Genomic DNA, 20,239 nt, shown 5'->3' with positions numbered 1-20,239 from the left:
CTTTTCTTGCATATAAAAATGTCCATGTTTATTAGTTTCTGATAACTGAAAATGGTTTCTTTAAACTATGCACTTCCAAACTGCCAAAATACAAATTACAGGTTATCAAACATATTCTGTCAGCAATATGTTGTTTCATAATTAGTAGAGAAGTAAAATAATGCCCTTCATCTTATAAGCTTTGTTTCTGCAGCTCAAAAAAGAAAAGGGATAACGGTTGTATAGATTTGCCTCTACAATCACTTAAAACCAGAACTATTTCCAAAACCAATTTTAAATGTCTAATAAAGCTGTCACTTTCAAACAGGTACACAGTGGATATTTTTTACACTGTCATTCCCTAAGGGACTCCTTTCTCATATAACGTGTAACATGTGACCGTTTTACAAAATGATTAACACCAATTTATTCAGCTGACACAGCTTGATTTAACAAATATGTTATTATTCCTCAAAAGTTAATAAGGCCACAGGAATACTTTAAAAAACACAAGTCAGATTTGCCTTAACAAAAATCTGATTAAGGGTGAAATTTATGACTCTTTAGTTTTAAGAAGAATCTTTTTTATTTTTGCCAATGTGTAATTATGCTTTTAAGTGTCAAAAACATTAACTTGATATATGCTGCTTGTTCATTATTACACAACCTCAGGATAATACAGTGAAGGATGCTTTAAAACTATGTGCTGTAATATTAAATTATCCAGTGTATATTAAAGTCAATTTGTTATTTAACTCATTTCTTTCACAAACAAAAACTCAGTTTTAATAAATAGAACAAATGAAATTAAAAATACTCAACTTGGACTCAGTATCATAGTAAGACCTTTTTTAATTTCTTGGATAATAAGAAAGTTATTGGCCGATCCCAGGAATATAGAATATATGTGCATTGCCCACTGGGTATTAACAGTTGATTATAATAGTTAATGATCTAGTATATTAGCATTAAAATAATTTACTTAAATATTTAAACAAAGCAAGTAAGAATTTTGACACTAGTAAAATGTTTTATGAAAAGTAAACTAGTTTTTAATAGTTGTAACATCAAACAAGTACTAGGACATCTTGATGTCTGAATCAACCTTGTGCTAACTTATGCCATAATTATTTAGCAGCAATATTAATATGATCAATATGATTGATGTATCTAGTTCATGTTCCTCATGCTAATTTCTGATCTTTACTATGAGTTGTTCTCACTCAAACAGTTGGTTTGAAAATTATTTCGTAAAACATCAAAACACAAAAAGAAAACGAAAAAGAAAACAGTGCAAGAATTCCCTTCTGTTGGAGTAACTATTTTTCTGCACACAGAAAGAATTCCTCACACGTCTATATTTATTGGTGTTATATAGATTCCTTTAATGAGGTCTCTGTCTATATTGTATGGTTTCATTTGTGTATGTTTTTTGGCATCTATCCATTAACAACTAAAGTTAAAAAACAAAGGGGCATAAAGAATTTTAAATAGTGGCAGTAGTTTACTGTCAATACACAATTATGTTTTTAGCAATACAAGCCAAACACACCACAGAAAATACCAGTGTCAACGTATATGTTTTAAAGTATTAAAACTAAAGATAAATGTGATTGAAGCTCATCAATTTGAAGACAGCTGCAATCAACATCTCTCAGCTACTCTGTTAAATATTATGTTCCAGAGCCTCTGCACTTTAATTATCTGTACAAGCTCAGATCAATGAACCTGAATGAGTGACAATATGAAGTTAATGTACCAGAGGACAGTGTGGACTGTCAGAGATGGCTAATAATAACTATAGCTACTTATGCTTTTGGTGCTCTTGGAAACATTGTTTTCCTACACCATCTTACCCATTCTAGTATTTGGGCAGAAAAGAACAGACTACCTGTTAAAGGTGGTAAGATACTAACCAGCTACCCTCACTCAGATTAACTTATTGGCTAAAGGAACTGACTAGGGAGCAGCTGCAGGCATGCAAAGGAAGCTTTTATTTAGGAATCTATCCTCTTTGCATTTTATATGTAGATCTCATGTTCTACCAGGAATCACAATGCCTCATATACGTTGTGCCTGGTACTCTCATCTGATATTTCCAGCAGTAAAAACACACCAACATAGATCTTTTTTCAGAAGGCCTTAAGATTTCTGCACATTTTATATTCTTCATCCTTTAATGGCCACAGCTTGTGTACCCTAGGTGCTTCTTTTCTAGCCTTGCACACCAGGAATCACATTAGGCATCAAAGCCCAATAGAGTCAATAATATAGATAAATACAAACCATTACACAAAAGTTATTGAAAGTCTATTCTTTTTAAAGGAAATGTTTCTGGTTAAAAAGTTCTTTTTTCATTTTTCTATACTATTCATCTTTTTTAAAAACTGTGAAGCGTGTATGTGTGTTTCATGGTCAGAAAAAGAAACAACCCTCAAAACCACAAAATTTGCCACCATAACTGAGGCAGCTTTCATTTATGAACCCTATGTGGGCTGATCCACCTTCAGATGAGAATACAAATGTGTTTTTTAGGGCAAATTTTAAGTTTCTTCCTTTAAAGATATAAGAACCTCCCTGCCTCTCCTTGAGTAGTATGCCCACAATGTGAGATACATAGAGAATCTCAGATGGAGGGATTAACTTCATTTTAGAGAAACATCATCACAATTTAAACACCTCTGTTTAAAGAAAACAGAAGAAATCAGATTCTTGGTGACAGACGCTAAACACAGTGCACGCTGAATGTAGCTATGTCTTAGTCCATTCTTAGTAATCCCTATGCATTCAAATATAGACCCATTTATCTTAGTCACCCCTTGTCTCAAAATTCATACTACTTTAACTTCCAACAGCTGATAACATCTAAAAGTTATCACAGCACCATTCACAAAAAAAAAAAAAAAAAATATTTAAACATTCTCTGATTTTAGAGAATTCTCACCTCCTTTTCTTAGAGATTTCACTATATAGTACAATGAGAAGTCAGTATTTTAATGTAAGATTGTGATTTTAGAACCGCTAAACAGATGACACAAAAACTGTTGATTGCCACATAAAAATGTCATCAGATTATGAAAATAAAATCAAGATTTTTTTTGATACACTATCTGGTCAGGACTCATTTAATGGAGCAATTTTACAAGAACACACACATGTTTGAAACCTGTGACACAGATTAATTTGCAATTTTGGCTAACGGTATCATTAAGTTTCCAAGTTAATAATTCTCTTCCCGGTTACTTAAACAAACACACACACACACACACACCCTTCCAAACAACATCTCTCACACATCTAAAAAGACAGAATTAAAACTGAAACTCAAACTATTTTAAACCATCCCTACGGCCTGGTGATCCCACATCAAATAGAGCTGATATTCAGTTTTAGCACTATTAATTCCTAATTAAATCTTACAATGTAAGTGGTTGGAGATGTGCGGAAAAATCCCCAAATTTACAAATGGATACAAACCAGCCCCTGAAATCCAAACACCCAGATATTTTGGACAGTATGTAAGGGAGCGAGTATGGATCCAGATCTGTACTTTGTGACTCAAGTCCATCTCTACTGCAAACTTATCTGCCCAATTGTTTCTAGGAGGAAAATATATATATAAAATAGCAATGTTCCATGAAATAACCATTTCTTCAATTTTTAGATGCTTTGTAATGTACGTTCTAAAAGGAATCAACGCAGAGCTGAAACTAGAGTGTATCTAGTAAAGCTTGGTAGTTAACCAACAGATTTACCCTAACTCACTGCAAAAATATTCATGACATGGTTTTAAAATGTTATGTGAAAAATAGCCTGGAAAAGATATTTACTGCTTTCAGGTCACTGCAGCATTAAAATATATTTAACAAGCCAAACAACTGGCCCTGGAGAGACAGTTGCATACAACTGTGGCAAGCAATGGAACATTTATAGAATTTTAAATATTTCTTTTAATAATTGATGTAGTCATTTTGAATCTTTCTGCATAGGATATCAGATGTGAGTAGATTGCATTAACACTGCTTAAACATTTCAACTTGTCAGAATGGCCAACTCGATTTCTGAAATATTTGCAGTATTTTCCCATCGAAACAGTAATAAAGGTAAAATAAATATATGCCACTGCTTTATAATCACTGAACATTAATGAATATTTTATGTCTTTTTAAATCTCCCTGTTTAATTTAAAAGGGTGAAATTAAGTCTCCTTCCTGCAATATGCCAATTATCTGTAAATCAAACAATAACTTGGCCATTATACTCCTTTTTGCTAATATACAAGAAGCTAATTTGAAAACACTGAATGGCATTTTTAGATAATAATTGAATAGTCCTTCCTGCCCTCTTGTGGTAGACAATCGCAACTTGCGTAAAGCATTTCAGCTACCACAAAAATATACCAAAAAGTAAGTAAACTATTAATTTGTTAATGTGTGAATGAGGAAAAAAAGTGAAAAATAAATCTTCCAACAGCCTTTGGAGAAAAAAAAATCACTGATCCCCAAAAAAGAAAAAAAAAAATTACTACACAAGGCAACTAAGTTCATCAATTGCTTGTTACAATTCTCATTATATGCTAAAAGTATAAAATAATTAATAATTCGAGAGTTAGCACCCAAAACAAGCCTCTAATTTTGCAATTTGATCCATGTGAGCAGATCTTTCCATGCATACAAATCCCTACTGATTGCAATGGGGCTCTGTGCAGATTTAAAGTGACCACCCATTCAGATCCAATTGTACGCTCTTCTGCAGGCTTCTTAAAGTAAGAAGGTCCAGAGTTATATTTTTCACTTTGACTTTAATGCATTTGGTTTTGCTCAGGAATTGCATGGATAATTTTATGCAGCATATATGAAGCATTACCAAAGAGCATTACCTAAGTACAGTAGCGTAGCGTGAGACAGAGACACTTGTGGTGGTTTATATGAGAATCCTGAATTATAATATTCTTTTTTAAATTGAATTGCTTTTATGTAACAATACTGTAACAAGTTAGAAATAATCCTGTCATTATCCATAGACAAAATAACTTCCGTGAACATAAAAATATCCAATATCTCATAGTCACTATATCAGGTCTCTGGCTCCTTCTTCAGGCTCAGTAGAAGCCAGTGAAGAAATTATAATGTGTTAACATTTTGTGTAGACAGACAAAAACAATACAAGAAACAGCTAATATATATGTGATTTACCGCTTTTTAGGTGTTGGCAATTTTATTAAAAAATTAAAATTAAAAAAGCACAAATCCGCAATCAAATTACCAGCCATCTTCAAATTAAGCAGTTTTATTTATAAGTCCAAAAGTTCATCCCCCCAAGAAGTTGTGTTGCAGCAGCGTGTTAATTATATTAAAAATGCATATTTTTTTCCCCTTTGAAAATGGATGAGAGAGATGACATTTGTATGTTATGTTCCAGACAAGGGAATTTAAAATGACCCAACTAGAGATGTCATGAAAAATAGTATTAATAATGATGGAAATGATTAAGGCCCCTTTACCATAAGGGTGTGGGTTACTGCTCCTGTAATATTACAGAACTTAGATTATGCTCTTTAAGGTAGGAATTTATAAGAAAATGTATTAAATTTTAGAAACTTGAATGGGAAAAAAACCTCAAACCGAAGAAAAACATATTTAAATTGGAAATAAAATATTTCCATCTTCAGAGTTCCCACCAGGAAATATGAAGGATTCATACATGTTAGAATACACTTGCCAGATTCTTAGAAATGGGCTGCACGCTGGATGCCACGTGAAGTGAGGTAGTTGGCTAATATTTTGCTGTAGAAGAGAATTAAGAAACCAGACAAGGGTTTCCAGTTTTAAAATTGGAAGGGCAAGAGGCATAACAGAGACTACCTTTGTTTCTAGGGAACATCATTCCAGCACTGTTCTTTGCAACACCACCCCCTGCTGGCCATTCTATGGAACAACAGGATATCAGTTTACAAAAAACCCACTTTGCTCCCAACCTAGACAGAATGAAGGAAACAGAATAACAGGCAGTTGTGCTTTAAAAAAAAAAGGGAGGGGGGCAGGTGGCTGGGAGAGAGCAAGTTAAAAGGAAAGCAAGAGAAAGCATGTCACTGGATTAAAAATAAAGTATACCTGGACTATAACTAGCTTTTCTCCTCACTCTTCAATAATTGCTTTCATAATAAACATTATTCATCTATTTTTCTATTAAAGTGTAAACTGTGTTAGAAAATCTATTTCTTTTAAATATGTTGAAAATGAAATTTCTTAAAACCTTTCTAGGTCTAGTCAGTTGGTTTATCTACAGTAATCTTTGAGGATCAAGTTAATTAAAACTAAAAAATGAATAATCAAACATGAAGAAGTTTCCAACCAGAACATATAAGCCCTCTTTAACAGAGTTGACATTAGCTATAATGAGCTACATTTATTCTTCAGCTGTGAAACAGAACTCACCTCCTGAATGGTACTGCTTCCTGAGAAGTTGAGGTTGTACTCCCGCTGGACTTCTCGATGGGTGATGATCAGCATGAAGTTTTGATTTAATGACTCCTGCAGGGCACTGAAATGGTTGGAAGAAAAACAAGAAAATCAGGGATGAGCATGTTCTAGCTTGCTTTACAGTTAGTTGCAAAAACCCCAGGAGTACCCTAAACTCCACATAGACAAGTTTAGGCACAATGTTATCATCTCTCTTTTTGCTCCTAAAGGCAAGAAAACATACTGAGAATGACCAAAGGGAGCTAACCTGTTAACTCCTTCTCTACTAAGGTGTCTGCAACTTCAAAGGCTATGTTCTGCTAGTAAGAATTTTCAAAACGGAGAGTCATATGCTATTACCACAAACAGATACATTTATCACATATATTTTTGAATTAATATTGGGCTGGCAGGTATATGTAACTATATCCAGCCAAGACATCGAACTACAATGTGCATTCACCGCTGATTTTAAAAAAGGAGTACTTGTGGCACCTTAGAGACTAACAAATTTATTTGAGCATAAGATTTCGTGAGCTACAGCTCACTTCATTGGATGCATGCTCACGAAAGCTTATGCTCAAATAAATTTGTTAGTCTCTAAGGTGCCACAAATACTCCTTTTCTTTTTGTGGATACAGACTAACACGGCTGCTACTCTGAAACCACTGATTTTAAGTATACCAAGACAAATTTTGCTCTTCAGCTGGGCTGCCTGTAGTGTAAATCAGGCAAAAATTGTATGAATACACAACGACCAGACAGGAAAAAATAGCCAGTGAGAGATTTCTCAGTGTGAAGCACCAAGCATTAAAACAAATACCTGGCATATCATGTAGTCAGTACTAACAATGTGCTCTACCAAACTTTTTAAATGTACCATAAAATACTTGCAAATTCTTAAGCAAAAAATAATTAATAATAATAATAATCATAATCTTCACTGATATGTGGACTAAATAAAACCACCACACAATAATTACTGTATTAACCATGTTATCACATAAAATGGATGTATTTAAAGCGCTTCTGTTGCTCTGAAGTTTTTATGGATTTGAAAAATATCCCCTTTACTTAAAATGGGGAACAATGTTGGAATTCACAATCTCTTTCAAAACAGAAGAAAATTTCTGAGTGAAACCACTATAGGAAACATCACAGCATACAGCGCATTAGAATCCCAGTGCAATATTATGTTGGTTTGATCTCTTCTAAGAGCTTTGGAATGAAGCCGTGTTTATTTGCTTTTTTAATTTTCTCCTCCTGCTAATAAGTGACTGAATTTAGAAAACAGCCTAAATAATAAGAATAAAAAAATCTTACTAATGCTTATGTACTGGTACTGCCATAACAAGTGATAATTACAGGAAACTTGGAACAGAATGGAAAGTATAGACATACATCATGTAAAACAATTTCCATATTAAGTCTGCAACTTTTTTGTTTTGCTTTTGACACTGTTCTATGCCATTAGACCTTCACATTTTGCCATGATCACATTTTATTTCTTACTTTAAAAAAAAAAAAAAAAGTCTTCCTCTAAAATCATCTCTTGAGAAGTATCAGTCATTTCTGTTCTTCCAGCATGCCAAGAAATTAATACAAATATATATGTTTTTGAAACTAATAATTCTTGATACAGTGTTGTAATACTACCCACCAATTTAGCTACAGAGGTAGGAGCCAATCTCACAAATCTATTCATTCAAGAAGTCCATACACATGCAAGTAGTTCTATTGACTACAATATTCCAGACCACCGAACTTGCCTGTGTTGTGAGACAGACTCACTTGCCCAGGCTCATGGGAACAACATCCTGGAGACTCACTGAAAATGTCAATGAGATTCCTTGCAAGCCACACCTAACAAATATATGTAATTGATTCTGACAATCTCAAATTAGCCATGGAAGAAATTTAAAGGGAATATGCAGCCCAAAGCAGTCCCTTCCCCCATGACCTCTGGAATGGCTCTGCCAGTGAGAAACTTTTGAGGATATAGCTAAGGTTGATAGCTTTGATTTTGTTTCTGTCTAGGAGATAACAATGGGTAGAAGAATCAGTACCTCCTGGTTAAAAAAGCCATAACGTATGGGTGTCGTGTTTCTTGTATCTTATTCTGGATAAAAACTATGGCCAATATTGTAAAAATGGGTGCTAAAAGCTAGACTCCTAAATCCATATTTAGGCATCTAAATAAATGCCCTGATTTTCAAAGGTTTGAGCAGTTCCTCAGCACTTCTGAGAACCTGATAGATCCCCCAGTTGACTGCTAGGTTCAATTTTGCCAGTATTTTGTATTTATTCTAGTTCAGTTCTACACAATTTTATAAAATTAATTCAATGTTTCCCATTAGGCAAGATCTTTTTAAAGTATAAAGGATTTTCTACCAAAAAATCTCAGAGTTTTAGATGGATAGATATGACACATGGTAATTAACATTTCCATTTTAAATTTTCAGATTTATACAAGCTCATGTCAACAGAAGTCCAAATTTACTGTAATTACAGATTATTTACATTAACACAAAATAAGAAATCAGTATGTAAATTTAATGTTTGTTGTAGCTAATGCAGCAGGAGATGGCAGATTAGGTTCAAGCAGCAATCAGTGAGAAAATCTGGCTAACATGTAAATGAGCAGAAGCCCTTATGTTTACATTCTATTGCATTTTAAACGTCAGGATTTTAAAACTGTCTCATGAGCAGATGTGAAAATAAAACATTAATCTTACCATTATTATTGAAGCTTTTAAAGTAACTAAAGCGAGCTCTAGCTCCTATCCAGCTAAACAGACAATACTAATAATTGCAGTTGCAGATTACATCATTCTTAATTAACACTCTGCTACAGTTGTTAACATACACCAAGACACCATGTCACAATCACCACTGCTCTGTAACAATCTTAAAATCGCAGTTGAAGAATTGGCCTATTACTCTGTCGGTACTTTTTATTTCCTATCCAGACACGTGATTAAATTGCTCAGATAAATTAGAATGTGTACCAGAGGAAATACAGCGTTTTCAACAATCTCTTGAAGAAACCAGATTTTTTTTTAAAAAAAATCCACATGGCCAAGCAGCTTTTATCTATTATGGTTCAGTAAGTTAAAAACAAAACATTACAAGCCTTTAAGTAGTTCACAGAACACTTTGCTATAAAACGCCAGACTTCTGTTCACTAGGGTGGCAACCTGCTGAATCCAGTCTGCAGGGCATTCACAAAGATGGCCTGGGAGTGAATATGTGGGGGGAAAGGGAAGAAGGACAGGATGCTTGGGGCCACATGAAGTCTTGTGAACCCCTTCCCTTATGTTTGCCATTGCCTCCTTTCTGCACTTTGGCCAGTTGGGATGCAGCATTTTGGGGAGCAGAGGGAAGGAGGGCCAGGGTAAGAGAACACACACAAAAAAACACCAGAACTGGCAAAACAGGTGGCAGGGAATTTACTCCCTGGTGAATTAAAAGACAAACATCCTCCAACTTCCTCCCTTTTTATTTTTTCTACAGGTTTTGGATAGCTGAATGTGGTAGTCTATACCAACTAACATCATTCAAACAGGACATGTAGATTTAATTAGTTATATTTATATATAAAGATTTCATTTTTTAAATGTTACCTTAATACATCAAATAAGACTAGGCAGGTTTTCAGAAAAATTAACTCTAAGAGGTTTTTTTTTTTGTTAAACATTGATAACTATGTCTTTTAAAGATAATTAGGGTGTGCTGAATCCAAATATGGTTGTTACCAAGCTGTATGTTGTATATTAAGATCTCTAAAGAGCGAACAAAGCAACACACAGAAATTGCTGAAGTGTAAAACTTTTATTTCCTTTTATTTTAGGATTAACATACTTCAGTCGGATCTTAATTAGCTGCAGAATGTAACAAAAGTGATCAAATAATATGCACAACCTTTTTCTAAAGCTATTGTATGTCAGTTTCTTAGTTGCAAGAGGTACTAGAAATATTTTAATGCGTTATGCAACCATGACAGAGCATGTTTACATGGCTCTTATAACTTGAGCATTAGCATCTTGAAACAAAAGTATACATGCTGATTAAACTATCAGAAACTTAAAACGAGTGAAAATATTTTCTGTAGTAAACATTAAGTAAATATTTTAATGCACACAAGTTAAGTACACGTTAGTGTCAAGAAACTTTGGTATACAGTGGAAGATATCACCTTATTAGGTCACTTCTTATATGGACACATCTACTTATCGATACTGTCCTTAAGCACTAAGGGCAGGTCTACACTGCGGCTTAAGTTGATCTAACTTACATTGCTCAGGGGTGTGAAAAAGACACACGCACCCCAACGATGCAAGTTTTGTGCTGTTCACACAAGACAATCTCCCGCCAATATAGCTTCCGCTTCTCACTGACTGGAGTAATCATGCAGATGGGAGAGTGCGTCTTCACCAGACATGCTAAGAGCTGCAGCTGCCTTGACACAGCTGTGCCGATGTAGCACTGTTGTGTAGACTTGTTCTAAGTGTCATATTGATGCAATCACATTCCAGTTCTCTGCGTTTGCATGTTCCTGTACAAATAAACCATTCTATCCTGTACCACTCTGGGCTCTATTGTGCAGCACAGAATATTGCCTTCATGCAGTCTTCTGGTATAGGTGGGAATGACATGAGCTGTGGCACCAGACCTCTGTCCTCTGGTTTCCAGCCCATTGTATTTGGAAGAAAAAGTACTGGATTTGGGCAGTAGGTGTTTGTATTATTAGCGGCTCAGATTAAAATATTGCAAGGCCCTCCTTATTATCTTTTCTGGAAGCACAATGAAGTTCATCCTATTACTTGTAAGAGGCACATATCTGCCTTCCAGCACTCTTTAGATGGGTCTTGTACCTACTGGGCATTTTTGTCTGATACCACTCTGAATAGATATCTTGTAGTAGCTGTCAAACACAACATCTATTCTGTGGAAGTGTGTTCCAGTCCTATGTACTGTTTTTACAAATACGTCTGCAAGGTATTCAAATCTTTTGGCTCCACACTGCTCCAGTCTTGTACCAAAGCTTGTGTATCTATCACAGGATACCTTCTCCCAACAGAGATGATTGTTGGTGGGCAGGGACACCATCTGTCAGTACATCACCCAGTATTGCTTTTGTGCCGATTCTTAGACTGCCATCTGTCTGTGCTAATGCCAAAGGGACAGGCATTAACTCGTGTTTCAAAATCTAGAAATTCACAGTCCTACCAGCTTCACAGGTAGTTTCTCCATGAAGCTGTCCAGTTGCACTTGTCCTAGGATCTTTGCATTCAAGGGGGTGTCTTGTATGGCTCCAGTAGCCAGATTTTTTGTTGTAATATCTTGCAATGAAGTGGGTGGTTCCTCCCCAGAGAAAACCTTAAACCTTTGAAGTGTTTGTATGAGTGCATCCTCATTTTCATTGTTGTTGCTTCCTTGCCTTTCTTGACTCATTATGAAAAAGATCACCACCCAAGCCAATATGGAACATGGCTCTAGTATCTGCTGGGATACGGGCTCTCAGATTGTAAAACAAGGCCCATCTGCTGAGGGCTGAGTGAGTCTTGGTGATGTCTATAATTCCACCTTCTTTCTTTCCTATACCATTAAGCCACTCTTGGCTCTGATCAGGGTCTACTTGGTTGAATTTCTGACATGATCTCTTGACAACAAAGTTCCCCTGCTGGAACTCCTTGAGCATTTCAGCTGGCAGCGGATGCATTTCTTTGATGTAGGTGGCACCTTACCTTGCATAGCTTTTGTGGTCATATCTCAGGAAGAATGGCAACATGCATTTGAAAGTGAAGATATGCAGCTCCCAATTTGCCTCTCTCTGGGCACAGCTGAACACAAATATGGCCACCATTTCCATGTACTGTCACCGAAACCTGAAGTTCACAATACTTTCACCTTTTCTGATCAGAAATGTGGAGGTGAAATTTTGAAATCTTTATGAAGTACTAACTGACATGAGCTCACCATAAAAGAATGTGACTGACTGGTTTTGCCAACATCCTTTTTAAGCTCTTGATCATGCGCCACTATACAATCCAAGAGTTGTGGATGTATCAGGTATCAGTGCTCAAAATGTCAGTTTGTGAGCCCACATTGCCCTGGCACATGACTTGCCTTTCATAGCTTGTTTTTATTGTGTTTGATCCAAGAACTCCACTTTCCATCCAAGCATCTGCTAGCCCTGAAGACTGAGTCTGATGGCCAATAAGTTTTTGACAGTTCACTGAAATATGGAGCCCTCCTAATTGTGGAATAAGCCAGCTCTGTGCTCTGGAGTGACCCGCTGTAGTTCCATCAGTTTATGGCACAGAACTTCATCAACAGTTAAAACCTCATACGGTTGCCCAAACATGTATGCATCTCTGTACAACAGTATGGACGGTGTCTAACGCCTAAGCCAGGGCTTGAATGGATTGGCAAGTATCCAATGGTAGTTATTTCTCATTCTGGTGTCATGTGTGTGACAAAGCTCTGTCCTTGTCTCAGTAGGTCCCGCGCTTCCTGGCAGATTTCGCTAGCCTCAGAGGCTCACTGTGACCCTCCACGAAGTCCTTCTCTCTCTAGGGGCAAGGGTCACAGCCTACTGAGCCATTTTCATCATAAGCCAGCAAGGGAGGTGAGGAAAAGCCACCCTCCCTCGCACAGTCTCTGTTGTCTCCCAGTCTCAGTTATTAATCAGAGAGGGGAGGGGGAAGCCTGGGCCCGCCCTCTACTCCAGGCTCCAGCCCAGGGACCCTAATAGTAGCAGCTATGGTAGCTGACTTTTTGGAAATAGAATGTGTACAATTCCCTGGGCCACTTCACCACAGCAGCCCCCACTCAATATCTTTTTCACCGCTACCTCAGGGCCTCCTTCCTTTCACCTGATATGGTTTGTACTGCTTAATTCCTCCAACAGCGTGGCTTCCTCCTACAGCTCCTGATAAAGGCACCCAACTGACTAACTGGAAGGCTTTTAACTAGTTTTGGCAAGCCCCTAATTGGCTTCAGGTGTCCCAATCAACCTAGCTATCTTCCCTGCCTTCTGGAAAGATCTTAATTGGCCCCAGGTGTCTTAATTGACCTGGAGCAGCTGCCATTTACTTACCCTGGTAACAGGGATTTGTTTAGCCTGGGGCTAATGTATCTGTCTCCCACTACTTTTCTATAGCCATCTGGCCTTGCCCCATCACATGTGCAATTGGTTGAAATGTGTCCATCCACATTCTGGGTTCTCGTTTTGACGTTTAATGATGAAGGCCATATCAGACGCAGTTGCCCACATAGCAGTTTTTCAGTTTTCTTCAGATCCAGAGTATCATTGTTTGCAAATATGGTCCCTGAATACTGGTTTAGTTTTACTATTTCTTGCATTGGCTGGTATGTCTGTGTCAATTGTATTTAGGAACACTGAGTGGATGTTGTCTGATGGCTTTAGACCATTCAGCATCACATCAGGGGCAGGTCCTCTTTGCCAAGCAGTGACTTGTTTTGCACAGAATGATGAGAAGCATCATTTATGTCAATATTGTTGGCTGTACAAGGAACCAGGATGAGAGAACAATACCTTTCTCAGTATCCATAGTTAGTAGGGTTTTCTCTGTTGGGCTATGTTCACTTTTAGTATTCCTTCATAACTAATGCAAATACATAATGTGGTCAAATACAGCTGCCTTCATTATCTGTTCGCTCATCTTCAATGTAGTTACAGAAATGAGTCTCTGTCTGACACATACTTTTTGACAAAACATGCAGCAGCCTCCAATCCATAGGTTTCACTAAACAGGACCATCTTGTATTACAACATTCATATCTATACTGGGATGACTACAGCTTGCCACACATGATACATTGGATGCAAATGCACTTGTTTTCTGCAACCTCTGGTTTTTGCCTTTTTCAGTGTATTGGACATATCAATGTCTGTGCTGCACAACTAATGCTGTCTTTTCTGAATGAAAGATGGACTCAGTTCTATCAATGGCCTCTCTGTATTCAGCATCTTGCAGTTTATTTTTTAATGAATGTTGCCTCCCTTCTTCCATGCAATCACCTGCTTCGTGCATATCTTCTTCACTTGATTACTGGCAAATAATGCAGAGAATATAGAAAACTGGCATGGAGTTCCTGTGACCAATAAAAGTGTAACCAGGCTCCTGTAACCAATACCAGTGTCATAAACCACCACCTCATCTAACTATTGTGCTGTATCTGTAAAAAATGTCACCACTACCACTTCTGTTAATTCTATTCTAACAACAAAGCACTCTGTACTATAAAACAAACACTAAACATGCAAGAAAATGATTTTACATATACAGGAAAAATAACTTCTATGTCATTATTAACTTATTTCTCATATTATGACATATGGATGACCAAATGCTATAAAAAGTTGAATATTAGGGTGCAACAGGTGTTAAAACTATTTTGTTCTTAATAGACTGAAAAGGAATTGTGCTAAACAGTTTGATTTTGCTGATAAGTTCATGCACTTTCTGTTGGTGTATCGAACATTTCTGGTGACCACACTTTATTTGCAAGTTTGAGAGTATAAATGTCAGAATTCAGCTTGGTAACAACCATTTTCCAAATCAGCAGGTTCAAATTATGTCAGAAAAAGTTGTTACCAACTTCTAACAAAAAAATGTTTCCCGACCTCTTTCAAAGGATCAGTTCTGAGATTTCCATCAAATCTAAAATTGTGATTAGAACCGTCATACCGCTAGTCTAATAAAATCTCATCCCACAAAATGATTCTACGGCTAAACTATAACCTTTATCCATGATTTTATCAACATTGAGTAGTAATTTATTGTGCCTTTGTTGACTTAAAATTTTGTTGTTGTTGTTGTTATATCCAGCACACCATGAATGGTTGTAGATTCAGATCTGATGAAACAAACTCCTTAAAGCCTATACTGAGGCTTTATTGCAGGCTGAGAAAACTGTCCTATTAGCCTCCACTGAGGCTGCCAAATCCCACCCCAAGGAGTTATCTAACAACGTGGTCTTACCGCCCTAATCCTGAATGCCTATAGCCTGCATCAGAGCAGAGTACCAAGTGCTGCAAAGAATGAGAAATATCATTCTACTGTGCTGAAAACATGCAGTAGTCCTCCTTCAAACATGCAGTAGTCCAACCAACACGGAAGAAACCCACTATGGATACTTCAGTCCTAGCCAACTACCACCCAGCGTCAAACCTCCCACTCCTGGGCAAGCTCCCAGGGAAGCTAGCAAAAAGGGCAACTACAAGCTCATCTAACTGAAGCTAACATTCTAAAACTGCTCATTCTGGATTCAGGCCAGGACATGGAACCAAAATCATCTTAGTGGCACTGATGGATGATCTCCTGTCAACAAACAGAAGACAGATATCCATTCTCATTCTCCTATACCTCTCTGCAGCATTCGACACTGCGGATCATGAAATACTGCTGTTTCACTTGAGAGAGGCAGTGGGGTCCTGGGCTATGCACTAAAATGATTTGAGTCCTTCCTGGAGGGATGCACCCAATGAGCAGTGATGAGAAACTGCACCTCTACCAGAAGGCCCCTCACTTAGAGAGAGAGAGAGAGAGAGAAGAGATCCTTGTGGAACTCTACGTTCCGTTTCAATCACTATGTGAAATGGTCAGACAACATGGACTCAAGTGTCAGCAACATGTAGAAGATACATAACTCTACATATCCTTCACCACATATAACCATGCCACTACCACCAAGGTGGACCAGTGTGGCTTAGATGAATAAGTGCTAACTGAAGCTGAATCCGAACAAGACATAGGTGATGCTGACTGGGAGAGGGGAGTATTTTGAAGAGCTTGCAAATACACTGCTGTCTCTGTTGGATGAAGATACACAACTGATTAATTCAGCCTATGTTCTAGGAATCCTGTTGGATTCCTTGCTGATGCTAAGCTCTCAGATAATAGCATCCATGAGTAAAACTTTCTATCATCGCCGCTTGGCTAAGAAACTCCATCCCATTCTGACAGATGAAGACCTGGCCTCAGTTAGTTATTCATGTTCTCATCACCTCTCTGTTAGATTACAGCAAAGCTATATACCCGGATATGAAGCCTTCAGCACTTAGGTAACTCCAACTAGTTCAGAATGAAGCAGCACTTCTCAGCAACACCGGTTACTGCAAAAATATCATACCTGTCCTCCATTCTCTAAACTGGTTTCCCACAGAATTTTGACTCAAGTTCAAAGTCTTGGTCCATATAGATTCCAAGGCCAGAAGGTACGACTGAGATCCTCTAGTCTGACCTCCTGTATAACACAGGCCACAGAACTTCCCAAAAATAATTTCTAGAGAGCATATATTTTAAAAAAGCATCCCCTCTTGATTTAAAAATGGTCAGTGATGGAGAATTCACCACAACCCCTAGTCAGTCATTCCAATGGTTAATTACTCTGTTAAAAATGTATGCCTTATTTCTACTCTGAATTTGTCTAATTTCAGCTTTCACCCATTGGATTATATGATACCTTCCTCTGCTAGATTGAAGAGCCCATTATTAAATATTTGTTCCCCATGTAGATACTTCTATATTGTAGTTAAGTTACTCCTTAACCTTCTCTTTGTTATGCTAAATAGATTGAACTCTTCAAACCACTCCATGACCTGGGCCCAGGATAGCTAAAAGACCATCTAAAGCTCTGGGACAAAAAGCGTGGTTGAGAACTCTGCTCCTCTGGCACAACGGAACTCTCTACATAAGACACAGTTCATCTGTGCAGGAGACAGAACTGTCTCTAAGGGCAGTCCAAGACACTGGAACAAACTGCCCCAAGAACTAAGGACCACCCGACCTCACCACTTTCCACTTCAAAAGCAAAGCACATTTCTTAAACCTTATCTTCTCTAATATAAGCACATAGCAACAGAGGGGTGTGTGTGTGTTTTATACAGACACACAAACACACACACACACACACACACACACACACACACACACAAAGACAGACACACTGCTGCTCATGCTTCTCCCTCAAGGGAGAGGATGAGAGAACAAACACATGACAGATGTGTAGTCATACTGCTTAATGCACTACTGGAAGGCACTCAGATACTACTATGGTGATGAGCGAGGCATAAAAATCTAGGGAGAATAGAACAGAAATCTTGGCAGATTTTGTTGTTTAAACTGTTCAACCACTTCGCTGTAATGTTTAGATACTTGCTCTGATCAGTGGAGCTGTTTAGATGACTCAGCCAATCTTGAAGATTAGGTTAGATCAGGAAAACTGTATGTTTGTAGGAGAAGCTGTGTATACACTACACAGGAGATGGAAGGACCCTTGATGTCAAGAACAGGAACAAGGGAGCTTGTAGAATTATAGTCAGATTCTTTCCTTGAAGGAGGACACATGTGTCAAATGACTTATGTCAAATCTCAGATTTTTGAAACACCACATTACTGGAAAGTAGGGCTGTCAATTAATAACAGTTAACTCATGCAATTAACTAAAAAAAATTAATTGTGATTTAAAAAATTAATTGCAATTAATCGCAGTTTTAATTGCACTGTTAAACAATAGAATACCAATTGAAATTTATTAAATATTTCGGATGTTTTTCTACATTTTCATGTATATTTATTTCAATTACAGCACAGAATTGAAAGTGTATATTATTTTTTATTACAAATATTTGCAATGTAAAAATGATAAACAAAAAAAATATTTTAGTTGACCTCATACAAGTACCGTAGTGCAATCTCTTTGCTATGAAAGTGCAACCTACAAATGTAGATTTTTTTCTTACACAACTGCACTCAAAAAACAAAACAATGTAAAACTTTAGCGCCTGCAAGTCCACGCAGTCCTACTTCTTGTTCAGCCAATCACTAAGACAAACAAGTTTGTTTATATTTACAGGAGATAATGCTGCCCGCTTCTTATTTACAATGTCACCAGAAAGTGAGAACAGGCATTTGCATGGCACTTTTGTAGCTGGCGTTGCAAGATATTTATGTGCCCGATATGCTAAACATTTGTAAGGTCTCACTTTCAAGTGACATTGTAAACAAGAAGCGGGCAACAATATCTCTTGCAAATGTAAACAAATTTGTTTGTCTGAGCGACTGGCTGAACAAGAAGTAGGACAGAGTGGACCTGCAGGCTCTAAAATTTTACATAGTTTTATTTTTGAATGCAGGGGGTTTTTTGTACATAATTCTACATTTGTAAGTTCAACTTTCATGATAAAGAGATTGCACTACACTACCAGTATTAGGTGAATTGAATAATACTATTTATTTTGGGTTTTTTTACAGTGCAAATACTTGTAATAAAAAATAAATATAAAGTGAGCACTATACACTTTGTATTCTGTGTTTTAAATTAATTGAATATATTTGAAAATGTAGAAAACATACAAAATATTTAAATAAATGGTATTCCATTATTAACAGTGCGATTAATCGTGATTGATTTTTTTTAATCACTTGACAGCCCTACTCTAAAGCTATTATACGTTATGATTATTTATCTCTAGTACAAACCAGGAATGCATTTGAAGAGACAGACAGAAAGGACAGTCCAGTGGTAAGGATGCTAGTCTAAGACTTGGGAGATCTGAGTTCAAGTTACTGCTCTAGCACAGACTTCCCGTGCGACCTTGGGCAAGTCATTTAACCTCTGTGCCTCAGTTCCCCATCTGTAAGATGAGGATAACAGCACTTCCCTACCTCCCAGGGGTATTGTGAGGATAAATAAATTAAAGAGTTTGAGGTGCACAGACACTATGGTAACAGTTACCATATAAGTACCTAATATAGATAGATCACTATCCAGATGGATTTCATGAATAAGTGTCAAAGTTTCTTAATGTCCATTTTAATGATAGAAGTTACCTGTATTTCTTAAAAGAGGGATGCTGTCAAACTAATCTGAATTGTCACTGACCTAACAGTAGGCAATAAATAGTGTAACTGGGTTTGGTACATTGCTTCAATTAAATGTGTTTTGATCTCCATTGATGCTTTAATTGGTGGCAAGCTTCCCCTTTCATCTAGAATTTATGACTTAAATGTGGATGATTTGAAGTCTAGATCATCTCCCTGAAGTAGCCACTAATTAATCATCATTTACTATCCCAAAGCTTCCAAATTTATTTTTAAAATACCCAGAACTAATTCCCACTGAGCAACAAGTTTAAACTGTGAAGTCGTGACAACAATAAACCTTGATTTTACCAAGCAATGCGATATTATTTTTAAAGCGTTCAAATCAAGTGGTCACATAATATTATGATCACATCATTTTCCTCCAAAATATAAAAGAGGACTCAGAACTCATATAAGTATCCCTTTAAACTCTATTTTATTTCAATTACAATAAATACAATTTTAAAGTGGAGCAGCCGTCTCAAGCTCTGGGCATCTTTACAACATTAAACAATTTTCAATAATACAACCAGAACTGGTCAAAAAGATCTGAATTTTCTAAACTGATTGAAATGCAGCAGCTTATAAACTTGGTGAAAGATTTTTTCAAAAATTCAAGACTGAAAGTTTTCCACAATGTAACCATTTTTCAAACTATCTGCGTGTACACAACTGTTCACTGCCCTTGCACTTAGAACTGTAATTGCTACCATCAAACAGAACTCTAATATACATATTAACATAGCCTCTTTTTTCACCCCTCACTGTGTGGCTTGTTCAAATGCCTGCACTTCTAAAATAGATGAGCTTTGCCATGTCCAAAAGGTTAACAAGTCTGACTCTGGTGGTCCAATGAAGTGAAGAGCATTCTGAAAGTTCACAAACTATCACAGAGTATATATT

At 36.8% G+C, this 20,239-nt stretch overlaps 1 protein-coding gene across 1 annotated transcript in view; it reads right to left on the bottom strand.

Annotated features, from left to right (window-relative positions):
• The window catches only part of FAF1 (Fas associated factor 1), a 305,001-nt gene that overhangs the window by 182,186 nt on the left and 102,576 nt on the right, over positions 1-20,239 (bottom strand). The window contains exon 7 of the mRNA XM_077823839.1: positions 6,417-6,522. Within this exon, the coding sequence (XP_077679965.1) occupies positions 6,417-6,522 (106 nt within the window). The remainder of the gene's footprint in view (positions 1-6,416; positions 6,523-20,239) is intronic.

Source organism: Eretmochelys imbricata, chromosome 8 (assembly GCF_965152235.1).
Source record: "Eretmochelys imbricata isolate rEreImb1 chromosome 8, rEreImb1.hap1, whole genome shotgun sequence".
NCBI classification, from domain to species: domain Eukaryota; kingdom Metazoa; phylum Chordata; order Testudines; family Cheloniidae; genus Eretmochelys; species Eretmochelys imbricata.
The sequence above is the reverse complement of the archived record's forward strand: the minus strand, read 5'-3'. Positions and strand labels throughout refer to the sequence as shown.